Source organism: Phlebotomus argentipes, unplaced genomic scaffold (genome assembly GCF_947086385.1).
Source record: "Phlebotomus argentipes unplaced genomic scaffold, Phlebotomus argentipes genome assembly contig_39, whole genome shotgun sequence".
In the NCBI taxonomy this organism is placed as follows: Eukaryota; Metazoa; Arthropoda; class Insecta; order Diptera; family Psychodidae; genus Phlebotomus; species Phlebotomus argentipes.
Genome location: NW_026776182.1, coordinates 412,636 through 438,712, shown reverse-complemented (window position 1 = coordinate 438,712; position 26,077 = coordinate 412,636). Strand labels below are relative to the sequence as shown.

General features: G+C 46.9%; 14 protein-coding genes across 15 annotated transcripts; 7 read left to right on the top strand and 7 right to left on the bottom strand.

Annotated features, from left to right (window-relative positions):
- The first annotated feature begins 39 nt into the window (after positions 1 to 39).
- On the top strand, positions 40 to 2,961 carry LOC132263880 (major antigen). Of its 2 annotated transcripts, XR_009468517.1 has the most exons (7): positions 40 to 177; positions 242 to 438; positions 532 to 850; positions 919 to 1,119; positions 1,367 to 1,846; positions 2,028 to 2,147; positions 2,403 to 2,513. XR_009468517.1 is itself a non-coding variant. In XM_059763884.1 (6 exons), exons 2-6 carry the CDS (start codon positions 317 to 319, stop codon positions 2,511 to 2,513), a joined length of 1,233 nt encoding a protein of 410 aa, XP_059619867.1. In that variant the 5' UTR covers positions 45 to 177; positions 242 to 316; the 3' UTR covers positions 2,514 to 2,961. The 2 variants fall into 2 exon arrangements, 1 of the variants encoding a protein (XP_059619867.1); XM_059763884.1 differs by lacking the exon at positions 2,028 to 2,147 and having other exon boundaries at positions 45 to 177; positions 2,403 to 2,961.
- On the bottom strand, positions 2,956 to 4,990 carry LOC132263879 (2-amino-3-ketobutyrate coenzyme A ligase, mitochondrial). The gene is made up of 4 exons (XM_059763882.1): positions 4,436 to 4,990; positions 4,168 to 4,373; positions 3,242 to 4,103; positions 2,956 to 3,131 (listed from the first exon to the last, which is right to left on the bottom strand). Exons 1-4 carry the CDS (start codon positions 4,455 to 4,457, stop codon positions 2,974 to 2,976), a joined length of 1,248 nt encoding a protein of 415 aa, XP_059619865.1. The 5' UTR covers positions 4,458 to 4,990; the 3' UTR covers positions 2,956 to 2,973.
- Positions 4,991 to 5,178: 188 nt separating this feature from the next.
- Positions 5,179 to 6,374, top strand: LOC132263863 (mitochondrial potassium channel-like). The gene is made up of 2 exons (XM_059763858.1): positions 5,179 to 5,782; positions 5,843 to 6,374. Exons 1-2 carry the CDS (start codon positions 5,366 to 5,368, stop codon positions 6,266 to 6,268), a joined length of 843 nt encoding a protein of 280 aa, XP_059619841.1. The 5' UTR covers positions 5,179 to 5,365; the 3' UTR covers positions 6,269 to 6,374.
- LOC132263862 (ATPase ASNA1 homolog) lies at positions 6,365 to 7,634 on the bottom strand. The gene is made up of 3 exons (XM_059763857.1): positions 7,507 to 7,634; positions 7,319 to 7,436; positions 6,365 to 7,129 (listed from the first exon to the last, which is right to left on the bottom strand). Exons 1-3 carry the CDS (start codon positions 7,620 to 7,622, stop codon positions 6,365 to 6,367), a joined length of 999 nt encoding a protein of 332 aa, XP_059619840.1. The 5' UTR covers positions 7,623 to 7,634.
- A 128-nt stretch (positions 7,635 to 7,762) lies between these two features.
- On the top strand, positions 7,763 to 8,839 carry LOC132263864 (INO80 complex subunit B). Its single transcript, XM_059763859.1, has 2 exons — positions 7,763 to 7,869; positions 7,926 to 8,839. The coding sequence occupies exons 1-2, from the start codon at positions 7,818 to 7,820 to the stop codon at positions 8,702 to 8,704; spliced, it is 831 nt and encodes a 276-aa protein (XP_059619842.1). The 5' UTR covers positions 7,763 to 7,817; the 3' UTR covers positions 8,705 to 8,839.
- Positions 8,840 to 9,514: 675 nt separating this feature from the next.
- LOC132263860 (general odorant-binding protein 72-like) lies at positions 9,515 to 10,605 on the top strand. The gene is made up of 3 exons (XM_059763855.1): positions 9,515 to 9,660; positions 10,038 to 10,314; positions 10,375 to 10,605. The coding sequence occupies exons 1-3, from the start codon at positions 9,595 to 9,597 to the stop codon at positions 10,461 to 10,463; spliced, it is 432 nt and encodes a 143-aa protein (XP_059619838.1). The 5' UTR covers positions 9,515 to 9,594; the 3' UTR covers positions 10,464 to 10,605.
- Positions 10,606 to 10,648: 43 nt separating this feature from the next.
- On the bottom strand, positions 10,649 to 15,569 carry LOC132263834 (zinc finger protein 62 homolog). The gene is made up of 3 exons (XM_059763828.1): positions 14,205 to 15,569; positions 12,500 to 13,744; positions 10,649 to 12,143 (listed from the first exon to the last, which is right to left on the bottom strand). Exons 1-3 carry the CDS (start codon positions 15,500 to 15,502, stop codon positions 10,829 to 10,831), a joined length of 3,858 nt encoding a protein of 1,285 aa, XP_059619811.1. The 5' UTR covers positions 15,503 to 15,569; the 3' UTR covers positions 10,649 to 10,828.
- Positions 12,428 to 14,069, bottom strand: LOC132263857 (zinc finger protein 845-like). The gene is made up of 2 exons (XM_059763851.1): positions 13,817 to 14,069; positions 12,428 to 13,744 (listed from the first exon to the last, which is right to left on the bottom strand). The coding sequence occupies exon 2, from the start codon at positions 13,735 to 13,737 to the stop codon at positions 12,475 to 12,477; it is 1,263 nt and encodes a 420-aa protein (XP_059619834.1). The 5' UTR covers positions 13,738 to 13,744; positions 13,817 to 14,069; the 3' UTR covers positions 12,428 to 12,474.
- On the bottom strand, positions 15,566 to 16,915 carry LOC132263858 (mitochondrial tRNA-specific 2-thiouridylase 1). Its single transcript, XM_059763852.1, has 3 exons — positions 16,768 to 16,915; positions 16,123 to 16,706; positions 15,566 to 16,066 (listed from the first exon to the last, which is right to left on the bottom strand). Exons 1-3 carry the CDS (start codon positions 16,853 to 16,855, stop codon positions 15,566 to 15,568), a joined length of 1,173 nt encoding a protein of 390 aa, XP_059619835.1. The 5' UTR covers positions 16,856 to 16,915.
- LOC132263855 (zinc finger protein OZF-like) lies at positions 16,915 to 18,845 on the top strand. The gene is made up of 5 exons (XM_059763850.1): positions 16,915 to 17,163; positions 17,237 to 17,277; positions 17,349 to 18,003; positions 18,060 to 18,527; positions 18,588 to 18,845. The coding sequence occupies exons 1-5, from the start codon at positions 16,929 to 16,931 to the stop codon at positions 18,725 to 18,727; spliced, it is 1,539 nt and encodes a 512-aa protein (XP_059619833.1). The 5' UTR covers positions 16,915 to 16,928; the 3' UTR covers positions 18,728 to 18,845.
- Positions 18,846 to 18,897: 52 nt separating this feature from the next.
- Positions 18,898 to 19,432, top strand: LOC132263861 (protein Asterix). Its single transcript, XM_059763856.1, has 2 exons — positions 18,898 to 19,089; positions 19,148 to 19,432. Exons 1-2 carry the CDS (start codon positions 18,972 to 18,974, stop codon positions 19,354 to 19,356), a joined length of 327 nt encoding a protein of 108 aa, XP_059619839.1. The 5' UTR covers positions 18,898 to 18,971; the 3' UTR covers positions 19,357 to 19,432.
- On the bottom strand, positions 19,390 to 22,342 carry LOC132263854 (nucleolar MIF4G domain-containing protein 1 homolog). The gene is made up of 4 exons (XM_059763849.1): positions 22,134 to 22,342; positions 20,494 to 22,000; positions 19,682 to 20,432; positions 19,390 to 19,625 (listed from the first exon to the last, which is right to left on the bottom strand). Exons 2-4 carry the CDS (start codon positions 21,996 to 21,998, stop codon positions 19,437 to 19,439), a joined length of 2,445 nt encoding a protein of 814 aa, XP_059619832.1. The 5' UTR covers positions 21,999 to 22,000; positions 22,134 to 22,342; the 3' UTR covers positions 19,390 to 19,436.
- A 35-nt stretch (positions 22,343 to 22,377) lies between these two features.
- Positions 22,378 to 24,449, bottom strand: LOC132263859 (transcriptional repressor protein YY1-like). The gene is made up of 5 exons (XM_059763853.1): positions 23,747 to 24,449; positions 23,137 to 23,457; positions 22,853 to 23,075; positions 22,675 to 22,794; positions 22,378 to 22,612 (listed from the first exon to the last, which is right to left on the bottom strand). Exons 1-5 carry the CDS (start codon positions 24,138 to 24,140, stop codon positions 22,561 to 22,563), a joined length of 1,110 nt encoding a protein of 369 aa, XP_059619836.1. The 5' UTR covers positions 24,141 to 24,449; the 3' UTR covers positions 22,378 to 22,560.
- Positions 24,450 to 24,668: 219 nt separating this feature from the next.
- LOC132263813 (uncharacterized) lies at positions 24,669 to 25,781 on the top strand. The gene is made up of 2 exons (XM_059763801.1): positions 24,669 to 24,842; positions 24,902 to 25,781. The coding sequence occupies exons 1-2, from the start codon at positions 24,735 to 24,737 to the stop codon at positions 25,775 to 25,777; spliced, it is 984 nt and encodes a 327-aa protein (XP_059619784.1). The 5' UTR covers positions 24,669 to 24,734; the 3' UTR covers positions 25,778 to 25,781.
- Positions 25,782 to 26,077: the final 296 nt, after the last annotated feature.

The window sequence follows — 26,077 nt, the reverse complement described above, 5'->3', positions numbered from 1 at the left end:
CACTTCGCACCGCATGACTTTCGACGAGTTTCTTGTGGTGAGTGTGTGTGCGTGAGTTTTGCAGAGTCGCGAGACGACAAAATCATCCGCGATTATATTTGCAAATTTCTGGCTTTATTCTCGATTGTGATAGTAATGTGAGTGATAAGGGAGATTCCTTGATTAGTACACTGCGTGGTGAGTGGGTTTTTGAGATCGTCACTGGAGGGCAAAAGTGCGATTTGCAGTGTTATTTTTTCAGTGGGAGCAATTCAGGGCGCGAGAGCGAGAGAGAGACAAACAAAAGGGCCCCAAACCCGATGAGGAGGCGCTAAAAATGCAGAACAACAATGTGAAGAAGGAGACTTTCCAGTTGCTCCAGTACTCGGACGACTCCAAGAGTCTGTCGGATCTCGAGCTGACGGAGATTGTTGTGCCAAGGAAGAGGAAAGTCCGCAGGTCGGTCTCAGGGTCTTCTCTGGCTATATTTATGCCGCGCGGAATCACGCATCGACCCACTGACACTGAAAGCCATTCTCTCTTTTGCTGCAGGAAAACAAAGTCCAAGGGGGGCTATAAGCAGAAGCAGCCACCGCCGCCAGTGCCGGTGGCCTGCAAGAACCTGGGCCTGTGGATTTCCATTGTCACGACGTGGTGCTGGCTGCTGATCCTGTCCTACATCATCGCCGTGGTGAATACGGGCAATCGGCAGCTGGACAGGCAGCTGCAGAAGGTCTCCGCCACCACACAGAACGTGCCTGGGGCGCTGCAGGAGTGGCACGAGACGTCCCAGTACTTAGAGGCCAACCAGACGGCCCTCATCTCCAAGATGCAGGACGTCCAACAGACGCTGAAGAACTTCACGGAGGAGGTGAGGCTGCAAATCCCTCGGAACCCCTTTGAACCCCCCCCCCCTAACCCGTTTATTTTGTCCTTCAGGTTGCTCAGCTGAAGACGCAGGTGCACAAGAAGGCCGAAGTGCCGGATGACAATGAGAAGATGGCTGTCCTTCAGACCAGTATTGCGGATTTCGGAGCGAAAATCAAGGATTTATCCACGGCTGTTGATGATCTCAAGGATCGCGTGACGAGAGTGCAGCAAGAGGTGCACAATAACACCAATTTCAATCATCACTTGCAGGTGAGAATTGCGCAGCGACTTTCCCAGAAAGTCTATGGGAAAATTCTCTGAATAGCTTCTCGAGAAGAGACTATAATTCACCCACATTCGTGATAACTCTTTTCTCAAGGAGATGATAAAAATTTACACTCTCAAATCCCACCTAAAAAGCCACGAGTTCATAATGTTTGACGAGGGATTTTTTTTTTATCACTCTACACACAAAATTGACTCACACGCATTTTCCCATCTTATCGCAATTTCGCAGGAGATATCGCTGGAGAGAAGAGTGAACGACACGATGGCCAATCTCAATAGTTCTGGGCCGCAGCAGATGGGCAATTTGGCCAATTTCACTGCGGAATACTCAGACAAGCTGGTGCGCATCAATGATACGCTGAATGCCATCAACAATGTCCTGAGTCAGAAGATCAAGAGCATCGAGGAGGATGAGACGAATTCCAAGAAAAAAATCGATCGCCTGTCCGACAGTGTGTCCAACACGTCTTCGCACGTGTCGTCCATCGAGGAGGATTGGTCCAAGTACAAGCAGGACGTGAAGGAGCTCGAGACGACGCGCGTCGCGACGGAGACGCGCCTCAGCAAGCTGGAGAACGTGACGGACAACTTGATGAGGAGTCTCGAGAGCCTTCGCGGCGAGGCGCGAACGCAGAGCGATCGATTTACCAAAGATATTGCAATGCTTCAGCAGCAAATTCAGCAACTTGCTTCAGCACAGGAAGAACTTGTGAGTTTTGAGGCATAAAATTGCTATAATTTCTATCGCTTTTGGCTTTGGGAAAACACACAAAGGAATGTAGGAAATTTAACAACTCTTTATCGCAATTTCCTTAACAACTTCGGGCACTGATGTGAACAGAATTAATTCTTGTGCATTGGAATATTATTTTTCGCATTATGATTTTTAGATGAGGAATCATGCTGGTAATCGGAGAATGCAGGGAAATCTCTGAGTGCGGACGTTGATTTTGCGATTATTGCGAAAGAAGTGCTGTGAGAAAATCGAGTTGTCGATGGAGTTTTACTTTGTGAGAATTTACTGTTTCATTATTTTAAAGACCGAATTGTTAGTTTAGGACGGTTTTAAATAATTTTACGACCTCTTTCCATTTCTTAATATCGGGAAAGAGATTTCAACTCTGATATACCTGAAAATCTAGTGAAAAACATTGCTTTTGCAAACATTTGACGATTAATTAGTGTTAAAAATCTCAGCTCACGCATAACTTTAGCCTGTATTTTTAGACTGTAATGTTAGTTATGATCCTTGTTGTCTCTTGCAGAAATTACCTTCACCGCCGGCGAAAGCAGGACCACAACAGCCATCCACACCACAAGTAGCGAACACAGTTGCCTCGTCAAATTCAAGTAGCTCACTCAACATCGAAAAGTAGTTTGGTTTACAGACGGTTTAGAGGATTTAGTGGGTGATTTTTTGCGATAGGATTCTAGGATTAACACGTGTGATGACGGAGTGTGTGCAGAGAAGTGCACTCGCATATTGTTCTGCTCGTTCGAGGAGTATTTCTTAATATGCCTTGACTCGAACGCGTAGGCGTTCTTGAAAGAGAGATAGAGAGAAAGAGAGAACGTGAAGAGTTTTACTGTTCCAGTTTATTTAACATCTCTTTAACCCTGTAGTAGTTTCAGCGTAGAGACTTTTGATTTTGTGATTTTACGGTAATGCAAGTGTTTTGGGCGGGTGTTTAGAGAAGAAGAGTGCTAAATTTACCAAGGAGTATTGAGTCAATTTTATTTGCCACTAGACATTATTTAAAATATATATTATAAAAGTAAATTCTTTTAAGGTAATAAATTCAGAGATGAATTTGATGAAATGCACCTTGAAGGTTTTCACTGAATGACGCCGAGTTGTCGGCCAACGTCGCTGAAGGCTTCGATGCAGCGTTTGATGTCCTCTTCGGAGTGTGCCGCGGATATTTGGACGCGTATGCGAGCTTTTCCCTTCGGCACCACGGGAAAACTGAAGCCAATCACGTAGATTCCTTTCTCTGCAAACAAGGAAAATGTATGTCAATTTTGTCTGTATCTAAAGTCTCTTCAACTCTGTCGCATAGCAACTAATGATCAATTGATTATCTTTCAGTGACTCTGTACTCACTCAGCATCTCATTGGCGAACACACTTGCTAGCTTGGCATCGCCTAGCATCACTGGGCAGATGGGATGATTCATGCCGGCCAGTGAGAAGCCCGCCTTGGCCATGCCCGTGCGGAACTGGTCCGTGTTGCGCTTGATCTTGCGCGACAAGTCGCTGGAGCTGAGCAGAATGTCCATGACTTTGATGGCAGTGCCCACGACCGGCGGCGGCAGAGTGTTGGAGAAGAGATATGGCCGCGATTTCTGCCGCAGCAGATCTATTAGCTCTTTGGGACCCGTCGTGTAGCCGCCGGATGCGCCGCCTAACGCTTTGCCGAGCGTGGAATTGATAATGTCCGCGCGGCCCATCAAACCGTGGAATTCCTCAGTGCCTCTGCCCGTGTCGCCGAAGAATCCCGTGGCGTGACACTCGTCCAGGAATACCAGAGCGTTGTACTTGTCCGCCAACTGGAAGATCTCCGGCAGAGGTGCCACATTGCCGTCCATCGAGAAAACGCCGTCTGTGACGATGAGCTTCATTCTCCCCGTGGAGGCTTTCAGCTTCTCCTCGAGATCCTCCATGTTCCTGTGCAAGTAGCGCTCCTTCTTTGCCTTGCACAGCCGCAGGCCGTCGATGATGGACGCGTGATTGAGCTCATCGGAGAAGACAGCATCTTCGGGCGTCAACAAGACCTCGAATATCCCAGCATTGGCATCGAAGCACGAAGCGTAGAGAATTGTGTCTTCGCGCTGATGGAATTGACTTATCTTCGCCTCGAGTTCTTTGTGGATATCTTGAGTGCCACAAATGAAGCGAACAGAACTTGCACCGCCGCCATACTTTTCCAGAATCTTCTTGCTGTACGAAATGATGTCCTTGTTGTACTGCAAGAGCCCAGAAGATTCAATTGACAAGTCTGCACTTGAAAAACTTTCCACTTCCACTCACCGCCAATCCCAGATAATTGTTGGCGCAGAAGTTCAGCACTGGAGTTTCACTTCCGGCCACAGAGATTGACGTTTTCTGGGCGGACGTGATGATTCTCTCGGTTTTGTACGTGCCGGCATTTTCGATCTCCTTCAGCTGTTGGCTCAGAATTTCCTTAAGTTGCGTCTGAGCCGCACTGGCAAAGTTCCTAATCCCAACATGATATCCTTTCAGAAATGAAACATTTATTCACAATACTCTGCGAAGAAAAATTATATGACAATTTCACCTCTTCTGGCGAGACACAGCATCTTCTTGCACAAATCACGATTGAATGCTTTATAGAACCTATAGAGTAGATGCAGAGAAATGCGAAAGAAGTCGACTTTCAGTTTCCGAGTGTCGTTTTTTCATGGTCAAGCTATAATTAGAATAAATTGACGCATCCCGTTTCGAGATTTCTCGCGCGTGGATTAAATTCTCAATAGCGCAATGCTTGTTCTCGACCACATTCGCGTGTGAGACCTTTGAGTGGTGGGTGGTATTTATTTTTTCTCGATAAAACTTCGTTGTGTAATTGTTGACATGCGGGTGTTAAGAAAAGTGGCGGTAAAACGAGAATGTCATTTCCCGCCATAATGCATCACTGGCATGCTATGAGGCTAATAGACTTGCAAGCCAGTGCGAGTTTGTTTCGTTGTCATTCTTCGATGGAGGAAAAGTTCCGTCGTGCTTAGGGAGTTTTCTTCGGGAAATCTGCTCTGAATGATCTGAAATGGGGACAAAACAGACCCAAAAGGAGATTGGGGAAGTGAAAAATTAATGCAAGACACTGTTGAGATCCTCAAACCGAAGGATGTGAAGCGAGAGTCCTGGTCTGAGTACTTCTACAGGCATGGAAACAACGCTTACAGGTTGTTCGTGCCGAAGAGATAAAGACTTTTGTTCTACTATTTCATCGACATTAGAGCCTATGAATAAATGAAGCATTTTTATTTAATTTCATGCAACTTTCATTGCAATCCTCCTTGCAACCAACATCTTTAATCCGATGAACTGAACTCAAATTCCTCTGCATGTCAACTGACGCGTCGTCATAATGGGATATTTTTCTATCAGGTTCGGCCGGCTCAGTCATCTGTTCGCATGGAGAAAGTGTAAATCGCGTGTTTTGGAGTTTTCCTCGTGAAAGACTACCGTGAAAAGCCTGCTTTGCACAATGTTGATCAGTCTTTGCTATTGCAGAATTATAGTTATAAGAAATCGGCACATTTTTGTGCGTCCTGTGATAAAATCAGTGAAAAATGTCCGTTGTTTTGCCAACTTGCCTCACAACAATATTCTTCCGGACAAGAGGACTTCCCAGATCTCATCAGATGAGACGAGCTGGATCAAGGACCAGTACCAAAAAGCCATAGGGATAGTTGAGGAGTTGTCTGGTGTGAAGGAAATTCGAGCGTCTCAGGATGAAGTGATAAAGATCCAGGACAAACTCTGGGACACACAGGAAGAGAGAAGACTGCTGTTGCAGAACTTACTGGAGCTCCGTCGGAACATCCAGACGCTGAACAACGATATCCATGCCATGGAGAAGGGAAATCCTCACTATCTGGAGCTGGTGAAGAGGCAGATTGAGGTTAGTTGAGCTTGAGAAAATGTTTCTAGGAGATTTTGATGATTCCTTGTCCTTTTACAGCTGATGCAGAAGGAGAGAGAAGCAGACAACTACTTCCAGGTTGTCGACGCCAGTGAGAGGAATCTCTTCACTCATCTCACGTCTGCCGTGAAGACGTCGCACGAGAAGGAGCGCAAGCAGTCGGAGAACTCAAAGTACTTCTCGATGATGCTCTCAATGTGCACGGCTGTGCTGGGAATTGTGGGCAGCACAGTGGTGTATCACTTGCGCAATAAGAACCAAAAGACTCTGATTGATCGCAGTGACAGGATTGAGCAGGAAATCGTCGAGCTGAAGAGCAAAGTTGGGGTGATTACAGACTTGGAGAGTGCCGTTCTGGAGGCGATTGAGCACTTAAAACCGAAGGATGTGAAGCGAGAGTCCTGGTCTGAGTACTTCTACAGACACGGCAGCACAGTTTATAGATGGTTCGTGCCGAAAAGATGAGAATTAGCAGAGACTTAGGGATTTATATTAAAACTTTGTGAATGCAAAAGAAAAACATTTTAAGGCTCCAGCACCGATGCAGCAAGTGCCAGAAAGCTACTTGGGCTCATAGGGCGTGAGGAGATTTTTAGAGAAAGCCGCCACGCTTTCTGCGCCGCGCACTTCCGCCTCGAGCAGCGGCAACTTAACCACGTGGAAGTCCTCGTAGAGATCGGCAATCTGCTCGAGATACTTCTCCTGCACGCCGTAGCGTGCGGCGCACATCTTGCACGGCTGGCTGTTGGGCGGCCGGAAGAGCAACTGGTTCACGATGATGTTGTGTGTGTCGATTTCACACTTAGTCAGCTCCTGGATCAGGCGCTCGGTCTCGTACAGCGACAGGAATTCGGCGATACAGACGCACACGAAGGTGGTCTGGTCGGGATTCCTGAACTGCTGGTTCACCTGGCGAATGATCGTGAGCATCTCCTCGAGTTTCGTGGTGAAGCTGTCGGCATTGAAGTCCTGCATGCCGAACAGGCCGCTGAGTTGCGTGAGGAATGGCGAAATCTTCATTTTGATCTTTAGAATCTTGCCCAGGCCTTTCTCCACCACCTGGGGAAAGGAGAGCAGGCGTAGAGTGTGACCAGTTGGCGCTGTGTCGAACACCACTACTGAGAAGTTCATCGCCTTGACCAGCTTCATGACCTCGGCATAGCTCATGGCCTCGTCGATGCCGGGCAGAGCGCCCAGGATGTCATGGAGGACTCCCTTGCCCAGCTTCAGAGCCTCATTGTCACCCTCGAAGTACTCGTCCGGCAGCTCATTGAGGCCCACATTGGGATCGATTTCCATCGCGAAGAGATTCTCGAAGCCTCTCACCTGCAAAGGCCGCAAAGAGACACACTTTATCAGCAGTGGACTTTAGTTAAAAGCACTGATTCATTCCCCAGTCGATTAGCCACGTAATTCCCATTGTTCCCATGCAAAAAAAGCCCCCAAAACAAGAGGATATCAAGCACAGTTGGCGCACTGTTGCATGGCGCGTGCGACACAGCGCAGTCTTCTTACCTTCGTGGGGACTTTTGAGAATTTCTGATCCAGTGCATCGGAGATATTGTGAGCTGGATCAGTAGAGATGATCAGGACGGAGTCGCGAACGCGTGACAACTGGATGGCCAGGCTGCAGCTGTTGGAAAATTCATCATTAATGCAGAGATAAGTGTGTGTGAGAAAAATCGGCAGCCGCAGAGTCTCACCTGCAAGTTGTTTTCCCAACTCCGCCTTTGCCGCCCACGAAGATCCACTTGAGGGATGTCTGCTCTATGATGTTCCTCAGCGTTGGCTCGCACTGCATCTCATCGTCGGCACTCATTATCACTGTATAATTGCTTATTTAGTAATTCTTCACAGAAATTTTTGTACTCCACGAAGGCAAAAATGACAATTCAGCAATTCAGCGGATTCCGGAAGTTCCGAACAGCGCGCTGACAATCAGCTGTCAAAAGCGGTTTGTTTACAAACTTTGACTGCGCGAGCGTTTCTCTGTGGAAAATCTAAGAAAAGTGCAATGAAAGTGAGGAAAAAGAGGGAAATGAGCACTGAGGATGAGGATCGGAAAGGTGAGTGAGGATTTTTCAGTGAAATCTCAGTGTTATATGTGGAAATTGCGTTTCAGTGGAGCTTCCAGTGACGCCTCGCCAGAGGAGGCCGAAGAAGAAGAAAAAGGAGGATTATGATGACTCAGATCCTGTGGACATCATGAATGATATCGTGGAGGAGTCCTCTTCAAGAGCGCCTGACGCATTGACGCCTCAGAGTGCCGCTGAGAAGCTGAAGAGCCAGGCGAAGAGCTCATCTTCGCGGTCACAGAAGCGGAAGCGCCAGAAGCGCGACAGCGGCACGAGTAGCGACGAGGAGCGATGGCTGGAAAAGATCAAGGATCCCAAGATGATGACAGCGCGACAGAGAGCGATGTATGAGCGAGGGAATGAGAAGGAGGTGAATTCAATCGCACCGCCAGAAGTCCTCATGGCTCTGCCCACGGGATACAAGGAGAAAGTCCTGTCGGCTGAGGCACTGGAGAAGGCACAGCTGATGTCGCAGAAGCGCAAGCAGATGGCGGATGAGAAGCGCGAGAAGGACAAAAAGAAGACGATGGAGAGGTTGCTGAAGAAGCAGGACTCGAAGATGGGGAAGAACTCGAAGAACCAGAGATCTCGCACAATTCTGCCCACAATCATCTATCGGAACACACTCGAGGGCATCACTATGACTTACCCACCCAATTTCTCATACCCGCTGGCGCCGCAGGGGTCACGAGAGGCCCCAAAAGCCACTCCGTGCGTGATCTGTGGCCATCCGAAAAAGTATAACTGCTCCAAGACAAATGTGCCGCTCTGCAGCTTCAGATGCTACAAGCAGAACGTGGCGTCGATCCAGCAAATCTTCTGCTAGTCTGAGCGGCGGATAAGAATATTTATATTTTAATTGGTTTCGAGATTTAGTGACGCAATCAGGCGATTCAGTTGACTTTGTGCTAAAATGCAAATTAATTGATTGGATATAAATGAAAATTATATGCTAAGCCGAGAGATGGATTATTATTGTGACTGCAAATGATAGATCCGCACTCAACTGCTAATGAGAATCAATTCTCCATTTATCTCAGCAATATTGAGAATTTTGAAGAGATGAATCAAGAGGTGAAAGCGTCTTGTTATAACAAGAAATAATGAGACTAATTCATGTCTAATCCTGAAGATGTTTGGGAATTCATTGCAGGGTCGGAAGGATTCTTAGAAAGGCGATATTCTGCCTACGAAAGCTGAAGAACAGCACTTCAGGGAGAAGAATCAACATCCAAACACTTCTCAGTGAGATTAGGATCCGCGTTAAGCACGAATCTATTGTACAACGATCATTATCACTGATCAGTAAAATCATAATATTGGATGCTTGCGTTCGCCACAGCGTAATTGCCCAGTGTTTTCCACTGAGGGCGTGAGAGAGGTGAGAATCCGTGCAACAGCCACTTTTCACACACACCCAATTTTCACTCTGTTTTCCCCAGGGCAGGAGAGAGACTGTCGTGAAGCGGCATCATTAGCGCCCGCGTCGAAATTTCCGCGTGGCTCATCTTTGAGCAATTGCAATGACTTCATATTAATTGTTCGCACGATTTACTCTCGCGTTCGTGCGCCCGGGAAAAACGCCTTCGCGGCGCGATGCGTAATTCCCTGCGGGATTTGCTTGCTATAAAACAGTGCATTTTGCTGAGAATTATACAGTCTCTCGTGCTGCAGCTCAGTGGAAGTGAAAAAAAAAATCTATTTAGTTTGGTGAAAATGGCGGGAAAAGCTGTGATTCTGTGCTTTTGCGTGTTGGCGCTTTTCTTCGTAAAATCATTTGCCGTAAGAATGAATTTAAGTTTAAAAACTACGTAGAAAGATCTTAAAAATTCATTAGTTTTTCATTTCAAGAGAAAGAATTTTCACTCTCTATTTCCAAGAAATGTTGATTCAGAATTTTCTCGAGAAAATTAATCAAATTACTAAAGACGAACTGTTGAAATGAATTTTGAAGCTGTGAAGTTACTTTGATAAAATACATAAAATTGATAATTGCAATCAACTTGTTGGAAAATTAATTCAATGACATTCAGAAGGCATTTTTTATTATATTCAATTTCCTCCTGAATTGTCTGAAATTCATGTTTTTTTATAATGTATTCGACAACAATCAATAAACCCGGCAATAAACTGACTCCAATCTGCATTCGCGGTTTCAGATTACAGTCGACGAGGCAAAAAACTTGGCGAAAATCTTCAGTGAGCCTTGCAAAGACAAGCATCGCGTGTCGAATGAGTTGATTGAGGGCGTGAACAAGGGCGATTTTCCGGACAACAGAAGCCTGAAATGCTACGCTAATTGCATGCTCGAGCTGACGCAGACAGTGGCCAGAGGCAGGATCAACTACAGGATGTCTCTCGCGCAGATCGACCTGTTCATGCCCGAGGAAATGAAGGAGCCAGCGAGGATGACTTTGGAAGCCTGCAGAGGATCAAGTGAGATGTCCAGTGAAGAATTTCCGGGCGCTTTAGTCACTGTTCTTGTATCTTTTTCAGTGAAGGGCTTCAAGGATCACTGCGAAGCGAGCTACAATTACGTCCAGTGTATGTACAAAGTCAACAGAAAATACTTCTTTTTCCCCTAGGAGCCTAGAATCTGTCCAGCGGAGCCTTAAATACTCGAGAGATGTTCTACAAACAAATTTGTCAGAGAATTAATTTATCACAATTACTCTACATACTAATTATCCATCAATTTCAATATAATAACTGATTTGTCAGAGATTATTGCGTTGTTTTTATCTCTTGTGATAAGAATGAAAGTGAGTCTGATTGATGACGATGTGGGAAAATCAGTGGTTTTCATTCAAACTCTTCCATTCATTCTCACATGACGCGATTAATTTGATTTCCCTTTTATTTTCTATACTTTCCATGTGAATTCTCTGAAAGTTTGGACGTCTGTATTTGTATGTTAGGTGATCTTTTTTCTTAGTGTTCCTCGTGGCAGTTATTTGTCGTTGTAAAGCCACTTGCTTTTCTTTACTGAGTGGCAGAATTTCATGTGTCTGCCCAAATCTTCATTGCTGGCGAACTTCTTTTCGCACAATGAGCACTTTATCTTCCGCTCTGAGTGGACACGCTGGATGTGAACCTGCAAGTTGGTCGAACTGGAAAATGTCTTATTGCATTTCGGGCATTTGACGGCTTTTTCGATGTGAATCTGAGTAATGTGCCTCGTGAGGCAACTCTTCACGTGGAATGAAGCATCGCAATAATTACACTTGAAGGGTCTTTCGCCCGTGTGAGTTCGCCGGTGGGTTGTCAGCTTCGCACGCATGTATGTGCTGTAGGAGCATGATTTCCAGTCGCATACAAACTTCCGCTCCGTATTGTGTCGCTCGATGTGCAGATTGATGGCGACGGGCGTGAGAAAGATCTTTCCACAGATCGGACACGGATGCTGGTTGTTCTCATCGTGGCTCTGCATGTGTCTGTAGAGTGCCGACTTCGTGCTGTATGTCTTCTGGCAGATCCTGCACGGATGCCTTGTCAGGGCGTTGCGAGAATTATGCATTTCCCTGCAGTGGAGCATCAGCATTTTCTTCGTGAAGAATGCTTTGCCACACATTTTACAAAACTCCGTCTTTATCTTCGCCTTCTTGTGTATGTTTTGTATGTGTAGCTTCACATCCTTCTTATGCTTGTAGGAATTGCCGCAATCTGAGCACTCGAAGGGCTTCTCAGATGTGTGCATCTTCAGATGTTGCTTGAGATTGTTTCTGGTCTTGGCACTGTAAGTGCATTGCGTGCATTTGTGTATCTTACCATCGCTCCTGTCCAACCTGTCCAGCCGGTCCAGGCCAATAGCAATCACATCCTCCTCGTGAACATCGCTTTGCTCAGCCATTTCCTTGAAGGCTTCCATTTTTGTATGCGCTTCACTCACCACCACTTCCTCCACTTTGACTTCGTCATAAGTCAACACCGACAGGACACTTTCTTCGCTATCCGACTGCGATTCATCCTTCGGCATGTGTTTCAAGAGGTGCTCATTGAGTTCTGAGAGGAAGTAAAAGTTCTCCTGGCAAATTATGCACCTGTACAGCTTCATTCCGCCATGAGTCTGAAGATGGTACTCAAATTCCACCAGAGAACTCTCCTCATTATCGCAGCACTTGCAGCTATACAAGCCGTGCGCGCTTTCCCTGTGAGTCAACAATTCCGCCCATCCGCCAAAATTTCCGCCGCACTCTCGACAGCAAACATTGCTTATCGCTTCGGAATTGAATACTGATTCCTTGGATTCCTCCATATTTTTCTCTCTGAAAATTCGGAAAAAGTGTTTCAGCCAACGTTGACAATAAATCAACAAAACTTCTGTAGAAACCTTTTCATTTACAATATTCCACAAATTAGGACCGCAAATGTCGGCAGGATTGTCTCACGGTGCCCTTGAATTTAATTGGAACTGATATTTTAGCGTTTTTAGAGGAGAAATCATGAAAACACGGACCAAAACACGCATTGCCACAATAGTTTTTGACATTCCAGTCATTCTAGCAGTTTTACTTCCATTCGTTTAGACCAGTTCCAAGAATTTCAAACCTTTCCCGCCTAAACAATCCCCACTTTTTATTGCTGAATTCAACTCATTCAAGAATCACAAATTGAAAAATGCACTTTCTTCTTCTTGATCGAGTGACTATCCTTCATATGCCGGCTCACGTCCGCCTTGCTTCCGTACTTCTTGTTGCACACTGAGCAGGGAATCGTTCTCTCCGCGTGAAGTCGTCTCACGTGATCGAGCAGAGCTTTTCGCGTGGGAAAACTCTTCTCGCATTGCGTGCAGGGAACAATGTGGGGGTTGTGCATGTGCGCAATGTGCCTCTTCACGCAACCCCTCACGCTGAACGTCTTGTCGCAGAAGTCACATTTAAACGGCTTTTCGCCCGTGTGCGTGCGCCGATGATCGCGTAGAGATGTGGTGAGAGGCGTGCTGTAGTCGCAGGACTCCCAGTCACAGACGTACTTTCGCTCAGGATTGTGCCTCTTGAGATGCAAAGTCATGCCAAGACGCGTGGTGAAGACTTTGCCACACTTGGGACAAGGAACTCCATTATTCTTCGCGTCGTGCCGCTGTATATGCAAAGCAACGCCCGACTTTGAGGAATATGTCTTTCCGCACAGGTGGCAAGGATATCTTGTGTTATCGGAGGAGTGCATTTCACGCACGTGCACTTTCAGTCTCTCCTTCATGTAGAATCCCTTGCCGCAGATTTTACACACTTCCGTTCGCTGCTTGTTCTTGTCGTGAATCATTAGCAGGTGAGATTTCACGCTGACTTTGTGTCTGTACGTCTTCCCACAAATGGCGCACTCGAAAGGCCTCTCATTGGTGTGTGTCCTGGCGTGCAGCTTGAGATTGCTGCGAGTTTTGCTGGTGTGCGGACACTGAGAGCACTTGAAAATCTTCTGCGGCTTCACCCACTCGAGAACAACAGTTTTCTCCTGTGGCATGTCTGGCTCTTCACCACTGGAATCCCCTCTCTCAGCTGGTGTTGGTGATTCCGTCTTAATCTTTTGCCCTAAATTAATTGCTGCGTCTATCAATTGTTCGCCAGCTGGAAAAGGTTTTTCCTCTGCCAAATGAATAGGAAGATGACTGTTCAGTTCGATGAGGAATGAGAAGTTCTCATGGCAAATTGTGCACTTGTACAGCTTCATTCCGCCATGCATCTGCAGATGATACTCAAATGCCACCACGGAAGTCTCTTCTTTTGCGCAGGATTTGCAGTTGAACAAATTGTGAGCGATTTCTCTGTGCTTCTCGAGTTCTGGATATATTACGAAACTCTCCCCACATTCCTGGCAATCAATGCCACTTGTAGCCTCTCGTTTCACCTCGAATTTATTCATTTTTCGCCTGAAATGTCGATTCACGAAGCTTTGTTTACATTTTGCCAATTCAATGCATTTCCCATCGTTTATGTCTTACCTCTTGAAGCTCTACGCGTTGAACACTTAAATCAGAATTACTGGCGTTGAATCATTAATTTGTGCCCAAAATTTCATGTCTTTGATCAATAAAAACAATTTTTTGGGTCTGCTGCCACTTTTTCACTTTTCCTTCCAAAACACCACAAAAAAAGTTTCTATTAATCTCGCAATTCTATCTTTTTGGTATAAAAAAAATTAAATTCAACGTTTTTGTGTTTAGCCTAGACATAAACCGCAATCCATTCGCATTTAGAGGAAATTCGGAGATCCAGATTTGGCCACAAAAATTATTTTTTGCACAATATGAATAAAATGCGAAAACTTTCCTTTTAATTCTTCTATTAGGTATTCCCATGATTAGCGCTTCCCAAAAAGTGATGTCTTACTCGCTGAGGTTCTCCTTCTTGACCGAATGGCTGTCTTTGAGATGCCTGGTGAGATCGCCTTTTGTAGCATATTTCTTGTCGCACACCGGACACGCCACCTTTCTCTCCATGTGAACTCTGCGGATGTGGCAGCGTCGCGTGGCCGAGATCTTAAAGACCTTCTCGCAGAACTCGCATTGCAGCGTGGCGGGATTGTGGCGCTGGGACGTGTGGCTGGCCAAGGCGGCCTTCGTGGCGAATCCCTTGCTGCAGGCGCCACACTGGAAGGGCTTCTCTCCCGTGTGGGTGCGCTGGTGCTCCACGAGGACCGAGCGCGAGTTGGAGCGAAAGGAGCAGGCTTCCCAGTCGCAATGGAATCTTGGCGCCGCGTGCATGTGACGATGATGACGCTGAAGGTAGTGCTGCTTGTCGAACGTCTTATCACACTCCGAGCACTTGTGCACCTCCGGTTCGGAGTTGTGAGTCTTCAGGTGGAAGTAGAGTCCGCCGCGCGTAGAATACGTCTTGCCGCACACGAAACAGGGAAACTGCTCGCGCGGCCGATGAATGGCTCTGATGTGCGATCTCAGGCGTATGGAGAAGTTAAACTTCTTCCCACAATACGGGCAAATCTCCGGCTTCTGTGGCTTCGTGTGCTTCAGTTGCAGGTGAATCCGAACGTCATACTTCTCGGAATAGCATTTGCCACACAGAGCGCACTCATAGGGCTTCAGTCCAGTGTGTGTCCTCATGTGCTTCTTCAGATTCGAGGCACTCTTGGACGCGTGGAAACACTGAGGACACTCAAACTTCTTGTCCCCCTCCTCATTTATCACGCGGACTCTCTTCGGACGCCCGCGCTTCCGCTTTCCAGGCTTCGTCTCCTCCTCACAGGTCACACTGTCTTCTACTCTCTCGCCGAGAGACTCCGCAATCTCATCAGCTTCCGTCTTCTCTTCCGCGCAGGTTTCCGAGATTCCCTCCTCATCCAAATGCATGGGAAGGTGATTATTTAAGTCCGCCAGGATAGTGAAGGTGACCTGGCAAATGATACACGTGAAGATCTTGAATCCTCCGTGCTTCTGTAGGTGATACTCAAAGTCTGTGAGGGAATATTTATCCGATAAGCAGAAGTTGCATTTGAAGGAAGAGTGTTGCTTCCGGTGACTCTCAAACTGAATGCTCTCCTGGAAATTCTCACCGCATTCACGACACTGAAGCTCATCCAAGTCCTCTAGTTTGATTCTCGCATTTCCACTCTCCATCCTGCAGCTTTTCACTGGGAATTTGCGGATTTTCACTGGCTCGCAGTCCAACATCAAAATAAACTTTTTTTGCCATCTATTTTTCGACGAGTTTCAAAAGTCGCCCTCTGCAAACCGTCAGCAAAGGACTTTATACTCCTGTTCCGGGGCTTCCTCCCCACAGATTGTCGTTGTGATCCTGGCACAGCCATAGCACTCAGTCTCGCCATAAAACACAGCATATTGTCCGGGAGTTATAGCCCTCAGTGGATTCTCTAAAGTGACCAGCAATCCACCAGGGGCTGCAGAATCCCTCTCTAACTGACACTTTGTCAGGGGCTTTCTGTGCTGAAACCTAAATAAGCACTCAAATCCCTCTCCCAGTCTGGGCAGGCAATCTTCAGCTATCCAGTAAGGAGATTCCGTGTGGAAAACTTTGGAATAGAGAGCGGGATTTTTTGATCCTTCAGCGACGAAGATGATATTCGAATTGCAATCTTTCTGGGCGATGAAATAAGGCTGAGGAAATCCTGCCAAGCGACATCTCTGACCAACAGTCCAATTGTGAATCCCATTATGACTCCCAACAACAGATCCTGTATCGATATCAACTAATTTCCCAGGTTTTGTGGAGATATACTGGAAAAAAAGCGATAACAGGCATTGTTTATCAAAAGCTGGAAATATCCACTCACTTCTGATATGAAATCCTGAAAATTTCGGTGTCCAATGAAGCAAATCCCGGTGCTCTCCTTCTTCCGCAAGAGGAACCCCATGCCCGCGTCTCGAGCCATTGTCTTCACTTGATCCTTGGTGAAGTCTCCCAGTGGAAACATTGTTCTCCTGAGGGCTCTCTGAGGCACACTTGAGAGGAAAAAGGTCTGATCTTTCATGCTGTCTCTCGCCTGCAACAGTTTTACGTTGCTTTCCGGACAGAAGTGTTCCAGGAAGTTCCCAAAACTGTTTCTAGCATAGTGTCCAGTGGCAATAGCGTCCGCATTAAGCTTATCCGCCCTCGTGGCAAATGCGAAGAAGTTATCGAACTTGATGAATCTATTGCACAGAATGTCCGGATTGGGAGTCAATCCTGATTCGTAGTCTCGCAGGAATTGCGTGAAGACGTTGTTCCAGTATTCCTTCACGAAGTTTACGTAAATCAAGGGAATTTTGAGGTGGTTGCACACTCTTTGGGCATCTTCCCAGTCCTGATCTCCAGTACAGGTAGTTTTCTCATCCACAATGTCCCAGTTTCTCATGAAAACTCCCTGCAGACGATATCCTGTAAGGACGTTTGTTGACATTAAGATTTCTACATAAGTACGAATTGTCATGATCTGTACCTTTGTTCTTGAGGAGAAGAGCGGCCACAGCACTGTCTACACCACCGGAAATGCCCACCACGATGTTCTTGAAAGGAATTTTCCTCATTTTCCCTCGAATTGTGCCGGAATTTGGCAATCAGCCGGGATTCGACAAGTTTAGACGAGTGTTGTTTTTGTCGATGTTTTTGGCTGTCAAAACATTATTATGTTTTGCTGGGGCGAGAAAGAGGGTGAAAAACACTTTGCGGATGCTTTCTGGATCCTGTGCGATGGTGGAAGTGTGGAAAAAGGGAATGGCACTGTCTTTTGATAAAATATGTCGTGTGTGTCTTGGAGAGACAGCAGACTTGCTCTCAATCTACTCGAGATACTGCATAACATCAATTTCCCTGGAGAATTCCACCGCTACAGAAGGTAAACAATCCTGGAAATCCATCCTTGAAAATAACTGGTTTTCAACATATTAAGCATGTAAATCCTCTTTAAGAAACCCCTACAATACTGGAGATGTTGAGTTCTCTCGTGACGGTGAGATAATTGCTTAGAACTCAAGTTTTGTGTTGATCCTGAGAGTGACAGGAAATGTTTCTCATCTGCAGATCAATAAGAATCTCAATCTGCCCAGCAATGTTTGCGTCGGTTGCGTGCACGAACTCTCGAGGGCTTTTTGCTTCAAGGAGAAGTGTGAGAAAAACGAAATTGCTCTGGTTGCGTGTCTCAATGAGGCGACGGAGGAGAAGAAGGACAATGTCTTGAAGCAGGAACTCCACGAGCCGCAGACTCTGGAGGAGCTCAGTGACTACCTGAAAATCGAACCCACAGTGTATGACGCCAGCAAAGCGGCCAGTGAAGTGAATGAGGCGGAAGAGACGAACGACGTGAAGGAGAGCTGTATTCTGGAAGAGGAGCAGTCGTTTTCGTCAGTGAAGGAGCCTCAAGTGGCGGGATCGAGTGTGGATATCAAGTCTGAGTTCAGCTGCTCAAAGTGTGGCTCTTACTTTGCCAGGAGGAAGTCTCTGATGAGACACCAGAAGACGAATAAGTGCCTAGAAATATCCTTTCGTTGCAATATCTGCAATCGCGTGTTTGTCCGGAAGCGGAATCTGGTGCAGCACATGGGTACACACAGCACAAAAGACAAGCCCTTCAAGTGTCCGGACTGTCCGAAATTGTTCTCCGTAGAGGAGCAACTCACAGCGCACGCATCGACGCACAGAGGACTGAAGAAACATCAGTGTAGAGAGTGTGGAAAATGTGAGTATTCCTCAGAGGGTAATAGAGACTGGTTTTGAGCTGATCCTGCCTTGTAGGTTTCAACATGATCTCCTCGCTGAAGGATCACCTGCGCATCCACAGCGGCGAGCGGCCCTTTCTGTGCTCCATTTGCGGCAAGGGCTTCAGCCAGTCGACGAATCTCAAGCAACACACGATGAGGCACAACAAGATGAAGCCCTACAAGTGTGACACTTGCGGGAAGACATTCGTGAGCAAAGGAGAGCTCGACGCACACATGAGAAAGCACTCGGGAGAACATCCATTTGTTTGTGACACATGCGGATCGGGATTCACGACGTCCAGTTCTCTCGTGAAGCACAAGAGAATTCACACGGGCGAGCGTCCGTATGCCTGCGATTTTTGCCCAATGCGATTTACAGCACTGGGAACGCTGAAGAATCACAGAAGGACTCACACCGGAGAGCGTCCCTATGAATGCAAGTTTTGCGAGAGATCCTTCGCCCAGAAAAGCGACATGGTTTCACACACAAGAACGCATACAGGTTAGAAATTCACAGATTCCATTTTCTTTTGGGGATCATAATGCTGATGATTGTCTCCAGGTGAGCGGCCGTATGTGTGCAGAGTGTGCGGAACAGCCTTCCTGCAGTCCAGCACCCTGAAAACCCACATGAAGACTCACCAGAATGCCCAGCAGAATCTCCCAAGCAACAGTTCAGTATCTGTGGCCAGCAGCGTTTAAAACCAATCCAGCCACGAACAATGTGTGTGTCATTGTCCTTGATTTACCTGTGAACTAATGTATTTATATCTAATTTTCTAATTTTATTCACAAAGTACAAAATAATTTATGAAAATCAGCAGAAATCTGAGTCTCTTAATTTAAGAGTTTTGTTCGACATGAGAATTTTACAGTCGGGCTGTTTTTCTGACATTTTGGACAGTTTTTCTCGTGCGATTCATTGAATCATTCCAGGAGCCCCAGGATGAATTCTCCCACTGTTGATCCTCGTCGCCCCGACAAGGTGAATAGATACAAGCCGCCGGCCAGCAATGGGCAACAGGGAAATGAGGATTTAATGCCTGATTACATGAATATTCTTGGTAAGTTTGACACTGATATTTCTGAAGGCGAGAGGTTATTGTGGATTCCTCACTCCAGGGATGGTTTTCTCCATGTGCGGCCTTATGATGAAGTCCAAGTGGTGCTCCTGGCTCGCCCTCTACTCCTCCTGCATCAGCTTCGCCAACTCCCGTGTCTGTGACGATGCCAAGCAGATCCTCTCATCCTTCATGCTGAGTGTGAGCGCCGTCGTGATGTCTTATCTGCAGAATCCCACGCCTTTAACGCCGCCCTGGGCGTCCACCTGAGATCCGGAGTCATCCATGCACTTCCGAAAAATAGTGGAAAATTGAAATATACAAGTTTATTTGTTCTCCAAAAGTATTCTCTACAGAAGAACTCTTGAACTGGAGGACAAGGATTCGTCGGCGATTGCAATGCGCTTCATCATCGTTTGGAGTTGATCCTCAGGTAGGTCCAGTTTGTTTGCCTTCTTCACGAGGAAGTGCTGCAGGAAGAGTTTCAGGCTCACTTTGAAGGACTTCAACTTAGCGCTGGGAGCGATTTTGTCAAAGACCTGAAAGGGAATCGATTAGAAAGGCAACTCTGGCCACTTTTCTCCTCAAGAATTACCTTTCGACAGGTGTAGTCGTCCTTCAGGAGAATCGTCAGCATAATCCTCCTGACTAGTTTCACGGAAGCCTTGTCAATCTGGCCAAAGTCAATCACTTTCAGGATTGAGAGCGATTGCGCGCCTTCCTCGATTAGGTGCGCAAGGAATTTCGAGAAGTTATCAATTTGGTTGTCATTGAGATTCCCCAGGACCTTGATCTTGTCCCATGACGCAAATTGGATGGCCAGTCGGTGCTTTCGGTCGGAAGAGCAGAGTTGCTGCGCCACGACGGCGTAAAAAGCATTGTAGGCGGGCTCGCAGAGGCAGGAGTAGATCAGGATTGTGGCAATCACACGAGTGTCCTTGATGGAGAGTTCCAGAAGTCGATTCACGGCATCCGTCTGATCAGTGGCTGTCATGAGTGTGCAGAAGACATTGGTCTTATCCTCCGTGTTCATGCGGTGTTTTTTCGCCAATTCCAACACTTCTGACGAGAACTTTTGACCATTTTTGCCTCGGCCGACGCTTCCTTGGCCCTCAGACTGCCTTCCAGTCCACGCAGAACCCACAATCCACCACTTTCCCTTTTGGTCAGCCGCCAGGAGATCATCCATGCGGATGTTAAGTGTCGTGACGTATTTCTCATTCCTCAGGATTCCCTTCAGCAACTTCCTGAGATGCTCAGCGAGGCTGGGATCGTAATTGGGAATCTTCAGCATGTTGTTGTTCTTCACAGCCACCAAAATATCCAGCATGAATTTCATCCTCGGGCTGAAATGACGAAAAAAAAATGTAATAAATGCATAGATGAGTTGCTAAAAGACTGTCTCACTTGTCTTTCAGGGCTTCCGGAAGTGTGTCTGCCTTCTGGCGAATCTCTCCAATGAATTCCTTGAGCGCCACTGGATCATCCTTTCGCAGCGCGAAGCCAACAGACCGCAGAACCACCAAAATACACTCCACGCACTTCTCACTTAACTCAGCACTCACTCTCTTTAGCAACTCGAAGATCAGGCTGTGATGACAAATCCGAAACGTGTACAAGTGGCAGAGGAAGAGCACCACATTGTCCAGCTGCTTCTCTTCCACGTCGTACGCTTCCATCTGATTGAGCAGCGTGTCGAATTTCTGCACGAGCGCCTCCAAGAAGTGCGCACCAACTTCGCTGCCCACGTTCGCGTGCAGAACAGCAATGAACAGTGCGTGTTCCTGCACCATTCGCTCCACAGCGTTCACGGGTGTGACGATGGACTCCACGATGAGGGAGCAAAGCGTGTGATTCATGTCATGGCGGGAGTTCTTCATGTAGAGATCCTCGGTGTCCTTCGCAATTTTCTGCAAATTCGCTTCTGCTAGTCTGTTGAGCCACCCTTTCAGCTGCTTCCTCAATCTCTGCAGCTTCTCATCGCTGCTGGCCTGCTGAGCTCTCATGTGCGGTGGAATGTACTTTCCATTCACGACATTCCCGGCTTTGTCTCTCGTCCGTCCATAGATATCTTCCTCAACGCCATCGGCATCACTGTTTTCCTCCTCCGCATAGTTGCTCTCTTCATCAGCATTGTCGTTTTCCTCCTCTTCCTCCTCCTGAAGTTCCTCATCTTCTGAGTCATCTGAGAGATACTCTGGCGCTCGAACGTATCGATGAGATTGCACATCATCCTCGGAATCGCTCCCAATATTTCCAAGTTCTTCATCTATATTTTCTTCAATCTCAGAATCCACGCTCTCCAGTTCACTGTCGCTTCCAAAGTACCTCTTTTCAGCATCCTTCAATCGCAGCTCCTCCCCTTTCGAGCCTTCTCCATCGAGATCCTTCGCCTCCTTGGCTGCCTTGTACATGTTATCAATGTTCTCGGGCAGACACAGCTCCAGGATGTAATCAAATCCGTCATCGAAGCACTTCGGCACAGATTTATCGCCACGCTTCTTATCAATCTTCAGCTTCTTTTCCAGCTGCCGAATGAGGCGATCTTCCTTCTCATTTTCCGCCTTCAGTTGCTTAATTCTTCTCTTCCTCGAGCCGCTCGTGATCTCCTTCACCAGCTTGTTCTGCTTCTCTGCGGCCTTCTTGAAACGATCCAATGGATGCTCAATCACTGCCTTTCCACCGTTGACAGGATTTGGAGAAGGCAGCTCGTCATCAGACGGAATCTCCTCGTCAGAAATTTCCGTTTTCTCGATTGTTGTTTTCTTCTTCTTAGACTCGACCACTTTCTTCTTCTTCTGGGAGAAAAATGTGTGCTTCAGTTTCTTCTTCTGCTCCCTCTTTTGCTTCCGCAGTTCTTTTCGTGTGGGTGGCTTCTTCTTCCTCTCCGGAGTTTTGGGTTTTCTTCCCATGACTGAAAAATTCGAGGTTAGAATCTTTATCCGTGATTTTTCACAGAATTCATGAGAAAATACTTAAATATTCCATGTGATTCACATAGAAAAACATTCAAAGAAGTTCTAGATTTAGGTTTTTGTGGGAATTACCTGGCTTCTGTGCTGGGAAACTGGTAAAAAGTGCGGGATTTGGTCAGGTGCGTCAACTTACAATGAGCGGAAAATAAACACTGCTTGCCCGGCTGAAAATCCCCACACATGTCAATTTGTCCTGTCCGTCATCGATAAAAATATGCCTACTATTCCCATTCCAGAAATAGGTCAAGAGGACATGGATTTACGAAAGGATATAATTCCTTCTCAAAATTTCATATATTTTCATGAAACACAATAATTCTATGGCGGAAAATGATACATCTGCAATGTTTGTATTTATAATTAGTTCTGAGAACAAAATGTCCAAATGAGGATTTGTGATTTGTCGAAAAAAAAATCATATTAACCATTTTAACACTTCAAGACGCATGAAAAACCCTCATTTGTGTGACAATCTCTTCCTGGAGGATTTTGAAGCATTTCAGTGAATCTCTGGATTGCAGATAGACATATTATAGCTTCCTTTGCGAGATCTGGAAAAACAAGGACTTCGCATTAAGAGATTACTTTTGATTCGATCGCTTTTGATACTAACTTGGCTTTAGCGTGTGTCAATATGTGTGATTTCAGATTAGTCGATTGGGCGAACTTCTTGTTACATCCGTCGAAAGGACATACGTAAGGACGATCGCCCGTGTGAATGCGAACGTGTGTCCTGAGAAACAGTACAAGTTAATTACTTGAACACAACCTTCTGCGCCGTGGTCACTCACCTCAGATTGAAGTCCAGAGAGAAGCGCTTGCCACAGCCATCGAAGGAGCATTGAAATGGCTTTTCGCCGGTGTGCACAAGTTGATGGCGCTTCAGCTTGCTGCTCTCCACGAAGGCTTTGCCGCATTCCGCACAGACATGAACCCGCGGTCCGTGTGTATGCAAATGCTTTCGCATGGCGCTGTTGTCCCTGAACATCTTGCTGCAATCCCTGTGCGGACACGCTGCGCAGGACAAACATTTCATTACAATGGAGATCCGGACGAGATAATGCGCATGACTCACCTATGGTGCGATCTGAGGAGTCTTGAGAGTTCTGTGTTGACTTCTTCATCTTCATCTTGTGACCGGGTCGAGCAAACTCCGCCAATTGTTTGGGATCAGAGAGATCGAGACCGGGAACGCTTTCCTGGCCACTGCTCACCTTCTTGTCCATCATATAGCCAATATAGTCAGGATCGGGTTCCGGTGCAGAGTCCTCGTCTGTGTCAGACGCTCCGGACGCCCACATTGTCACGCTGAACTCCCCGTCCATCGTCTTGATCTGCACTTGCTTCTGCACCCATCGACGCGCCTTTGCGCTGCTCATCGGCGCTCCAGCGTGCTCTGCAGGAAGAGACGTGATAAAGAATTGCAATGGCTATTTTTCTTCTTCTGCTCATAAACATATCCTGAATTGATTCCTTGACCAACCAAACAATATTATCAACAATCCACATATTTTTCAAAATAGTGGTAAGGGAAAATTCCAAACATATGTAATGCATTGGATATGCAAACATTCCGAGTTAAGGTCAGAAGGGTCAGGACACCTCTTGCAAATTTAGGCACAACAAATCTTGGAAACAATGACTTTTGCACTTTGCTGCTGACAATATGTCTCGCTATGGCCCACCTCCATGATCAGAACTCTGAATGGCGGAGAGAGAAGCGTTGTCCTCCATCTTTACAGGACGTCGCCGAACGCGCGCCGCCGTGAGGGAAGGCGCCGTCGACGGCCCGGGCGAGGAAGTCTCGACGAAGATGTCATTACTGAGACTGGCAACATCGCCGTAGACAAGCTCAGCTGGGTCGATCACTTCCTCGTGGCCCTGCAACTCCCCAACGATCTCTTCGTCCTCCATCTGCTGCATCAGCATCTCCTGGCTATCCTCCGTCTGACATGTTACTTCCTCGTACTGCTCGTAGTCCTCGTAACTCACGCCGATCTCATTGAAGTCCGCCTCGACCACCTCTACGATGTTCGAGTCGGAGATCTCCACCTCGCACATAATATCCTGGCCGCTCATCGTTGCCGGCTCCGCGGGCGAAGGCGCGTAACCGCTGCCGCTCAAGTATGGCGTCAACTACTATGGCGTCGCCACGGAAAATTGGAAATAACAATATGGTGGACGGGCGCTCAGTTCACTTGCCAATTGCAATGGCCCCACAATGACAGCTCTTCCCGACGTCGACCATTAACTGAGCCCTCCCGCACGATATCTGGGTTCACCGGCGCATCGAATGAGTTTCAGGGGACGTGGCAGTCAAACTGTCCGCGACGTCGACCCGATAAATCCATGCGACAAGAAGTGTCGGTGGAATGAGAAATGACAAATGAAAGAACTCGGAAATTATATCACTTTTTTCTTATTTCTTTAAAGCCCACATTTGGTTTCTGAAAAACTTGAAATTTCTAATGTGCCTCCGAATTTGAGATATTCTATTTTTGCGACAAAATCTTGGCATTCGTGCGAAACGTGCGATTTTGTTTGCAGACGATTGGACAATTGCAGCGGACATGCGTTATCGAGTCGCAAGTTTGCCGCGCTATTTTCTGACAGATCAACTGTAACGTCGGGACGCTGAGCTGTTTGATTGTTTGCAAATTAATTCCTGCGAAAATGATACAGAGGACCGTTTGTGGTTTTTGTGAGAAGACTGCCAGCTCCACAGTGGTCCCAAGAAGCGAACATGTGAAGGTGTTTCAGTACTTCAAAAAGAACTACAAGGTTTTCAAATTCATGTACTTTGATTGATTTTTCCCTTCTAATTCCTTGTGTAATTTCAGAGCACTCCCACTCCAAGTCCTGTGTGCCATGCTTGCTACGATCGGGCTCTCAATATATATAAGAACTCCCTGGCCAGACGCCAGGCTACACACACAGAGAGCAGCGACACAGCTAGTAGGGCTCTGAATACTTCCAACACATCTTCCAGCTTCTCTTCCACATCCTCACCGAATCAATCCTCCTTCGAAGGCATTCCGGATGCTCAACTCGCCTCTCGGGCCAGTGAGAAAGACTCCCGCGAAGAAAGGGGCGTCACACTTGAGGCCAATGTAGGTTCTCAACAGCCCAGAACGCTGCCGGAATCACTTCCTGACTCACAGCATGGCGCTGTCGAGATTGAGGACATTCCACCCTTTCTTCCAGAGCCTGAAGCACATGAAGATGCCAACACGGAGAGTCAGTCATCGGGATCACCAGCTGATCTGTTGGCTTACACGCCGGATGAAGATTTGCAGATTGAGGGACCTCTCCCGAAGAGACGACGCGTGGTTGTGAATGAGGAGGAAGTCACAGAGGAGAGGCAGGAAGTGGAGGCGGTGCCAGCTGCAGCTGAGGAAGTCAGCGAGGTGGTTCTAGAGACGTCTGCGCAACTTTCATCCAGATCTTCGAGCAGCTCTTCAGATCCTGTCGACATTGAGCAACTCATGAACGCAGACGACGAAGTCGTCGAAATCACTGCAAGTGAAGTAAATCAGGAACACAACGAGCCCATCCGAATCTCAACTGCGGCTCCTTCTCCGCGCAATCCCAGGATGAGGGACCAAAGTATTCAGGAATTATTGGGCAGAATCAATACGAATCGTGCACTCGTGGCGGACTTGGTGAATCGTGGCCCAGGATTTGTTAACAATATGCCAAGGAATCATGCTGGCTGATTTCCAATGACCGCCATGACGTCAATGACTGAATTATAAAGTTAAGAAAAGAGTCACTCTACGAGTCGTTCTTTATTGAAATTATATTGTAAATTCAATTCAATTGGAATAAATGATTATGAAGCGATTAACACACAGATAGTCTCTGATCCTGAGAGGAGGGCCTGAGAAGGAGTCTCCGGGCGGAAATGGCTTCCCGGCGATCTCCAAACACTCCTGAATGGAGGATCAGAGCTGATACAATAATGTCTGTTAACAGTACAGTTCAGAAGTGTGGCAGAAAGCGGCTTGAAAAGCGAG

Bases quoted from the DNA above. Each gene is read 5' to 3' on its own strand.
- LOC132263813 (XM_059763801.1), top strand. From the start codon at position 24,735: ATGATACAGAGGACCGTTTGTGGTTTTTGTGAGAAGACTGCCAGCTCC. The intron at 24,843-24,901 runs GTTTTCAAATTC...GTGTAATTTCAG, and splicing joins ACTTCAAAAAGAACTACAAG to AGCACTCCCACTCCAAGTCC.
- LOC132263880 (XM_059763884.1), top strand. From the start codon at position 317: ATGCAGAACAACAATGTGAAGAAGGAGACTTTCCAGTTGCTCCAGTAC. The intron at 439-531 runs GTCGGTCTCAGG...CTTTTGCTGCAG, and splicing joins AGGAAGAGGAAAGTCCGCAG to GAAAACAAAGTCCAAGGGGG. The intron at 851-918 runs GTGAGGCTGCAA...TTTGTCCTTCAG, and splicing joins TGAAGAACTTCACGGAGGAG to GTTGCTCAGCTGAAGACGCA.
- LOC132263857 (XM_059763851.1), bottom strand. From the start codon at position 13,737: ATGAATAAATTCGAGGTGAAACGAGAGGCTACAAGTGGCATTGATTGC.
- LOC132263864 (XM_059763859.1), top strand. From the start codon at position 7,818: ATGAAAGTGAGGAAAAAGAGGGAAATGAGCACTGAGGATGAGGATCGG. The intron at 7,870-7,925 runs GTGAGTGAGGAT...ATTGCGTTTCAG, and splicing joins TGAGGATGAGGATCGGAAAG to TGGAGCTTCCAGTGACGCCT.
- LOC132263858 (XM_059763852.1), bottom strand. From the start codon at position 16,855: ATGAGGAAAATTCCTTTCAAGAACATCGTGGTGGGCATTTCCGGTGGT. The intron at 16,707-16,767 runs GTACAGATCATG...ACGTCCTTACAG, and splicing joins TCTTCTCCTCAAGAACAAAG to GATATCGTCTGCAGGGAGTT. The intron at 16,067-16,122 runs GTGAGTGGATAT...CTTTTTTTCCAG, and splicing joins TTCAGGATTTCATATCAGAA to TATATCTCCACAAAACCTGG.
- LOC132263860 (XM_059763855.1), top strand. From the start codon at position 9,595: ATGGCGGGAAAAGCTGTGATTCTGTGCTTTTGCGTGTTGGCGCTTTTC. The intron at 9,661-10,037 runs GTAAGAATGAAT...TCGCGGTTTCAG, and splicing joins TCTTCGTAAAATCATTTGCC to ATTACAGTCGACGAGGCAAA. The intron at 10,315-10,374 runs GTGAGATGTCCA...TATCTTTTTCAG, and splicing joins GGAAGCCTGCAGAGGATCAA to TGAAGGGCTTCAAGGATCAC.
- LOC132263859 (XM_059763853.1), bottom strand. From the start codon at position 24,140: ATGAGCGGCCAGGATATTATGTGCGAGGTGGAGATCTCCGACTCGAAC. The intron at 22,795-22,852 runs GTGAGTGACCAC...ACTGTTTCTCAG, and splicing joins TCTCTGGACTTCAATCTGAG to GACACACGTTCGCATTCACA. The intron at 22,613-22,674 runs GTTAGTATCAAA...TTGTTTTTCCAG, and splicing joins TTGACACACGCTAAAGCCAA to ATCTCGCAAAGGAAGCTATA.
- LOC132263855 (XM_059763850.1), top strand. From the start codon at position 16,929: ATGTTTTTGGCTGTCAAAACATTATTATGTTTTGCTGGGGCGAGAAAG. The intron at 17,164-17,236 runs GTAAACAATCCT...ATCCTCTTTAAG, and splicing joins GAATTCCACCGCTACAGAAG to AAACCCCTACAATACTGGAG. The intron at 18,004-18,059 runs GTGAGTATTCCT...CCTGCCTTGTAG, and splicing joins GTGTAGAGAGTGTGGAAAAT to GTTTCAACATGATCTCCTCG.
- LOC132263861 (XM_059763856.1), top strand. From the start codon at position 18,972: ATGAATTCTCCCACTGTTGATCCTCGTCGCCCCGACAAGGTGAATAGA. The intron at 19,090-19,147 runs GTAAGTTTGACA...TCCTCACTCCAG, and splicing joins TGATTACATGAATATTCTTG to GGATGGTTTTCTCCATGTGC.
- LOC132263863 (XM_059763858.1), top strand. From the start codon at position 5,366: ATGTTGATCAGTCTTTGCTATTGCAGAATTATAGTTATAAGAAATCGG. The intron at 5,783-5,842 runs GTTAGTTGAGCT...GTCCTTTTACAG, and splicing joins TGGTGAAGAGGCAGATTGAG to CTGATGCAGAAGGAGAGAGA.
- LOC132263862 (XM_059763857.1), bottom strand. From the start codon at position 7,622: ATGAGTGCCGACGATGAGATGCAGTGCGAGCCAACGCTGAGGAACATC. The intron at 7,437-7,506 runs GTGAGACTCTGC...ATTTTCCAACAG, and splicing joins GTTGGGAAAACAACTTGCAG to CTGCAGCCTGGCCATCCAGT. The intron at 7,130-7,318 runs GTAAGAAGACTG...CGGCCTTTGCAG, and splicing joins TCTCAAAAGTCCCCACGAAG to GTGAGAGGCTTCGAGAATCT.
- LOC132263834 (XM_059763828.1), bottom strand. From the start codon at position 15,502: ATGTTGGACTGCGAGCCAGTGAAAATCCGCAAATTCCCAGTGAAAAGC. The intron at 13,745-14,204 runs GTAAGACATCAC...TCGACATTTCAG, and splicing joins AAGAAGGAGAACCTCAGCGA to GCGAAAAATGAATAAATTCG. The intron at 12,144-12,499 runs GCATTTTTCAAT...CCGAATTTTCAG, and splicing joins TCGATCAAGAAGAAGAAAGT to AGAGAAAAATATGGAGGAAT.
- LOC132263854 (XM_059763849.1), bottom strand. From the start codon at position 21,998: ATGGGAAGAAAACCCAAAACTCCGGAGAGGAAGAAGAAGCCACCCACA. The intron at 20,433-20,493 runs GTGAGACAGTCT...TCGTCATTTCAG, and splicing joins CCGGAAGCCCTGAAAGACAA to CCCGAGGATGAAATTCATGC. The intron at 19,626-19,681 runs GTAATTCTTGAG...ATTCCCTTTCAG, and splicing joins ACGACTACACCTGTCGAAAG to GTCTTTGACAAAATCGCTCC.
- LOC132263879 (XM_059763882.1), bottom strand. From the start codon at position 4,457: ATGCTGTGTCTCGCCAGAAGAG. The intron at 4,374-4,435 runs GTGAAATTGTCA...CATTTCTGAAAG, and splicing joins GCTGTGTCTCGCCAGAAGAG to GATATCATGTTGGGATTAGG. The intron at 3,132-3,241 runs GTGAGTACAGAG...CCTTGTTTGCAG, and splicing joins GTTCGCCAATGAGATGCTGA to AGAAAGGAATCTACGTGATT.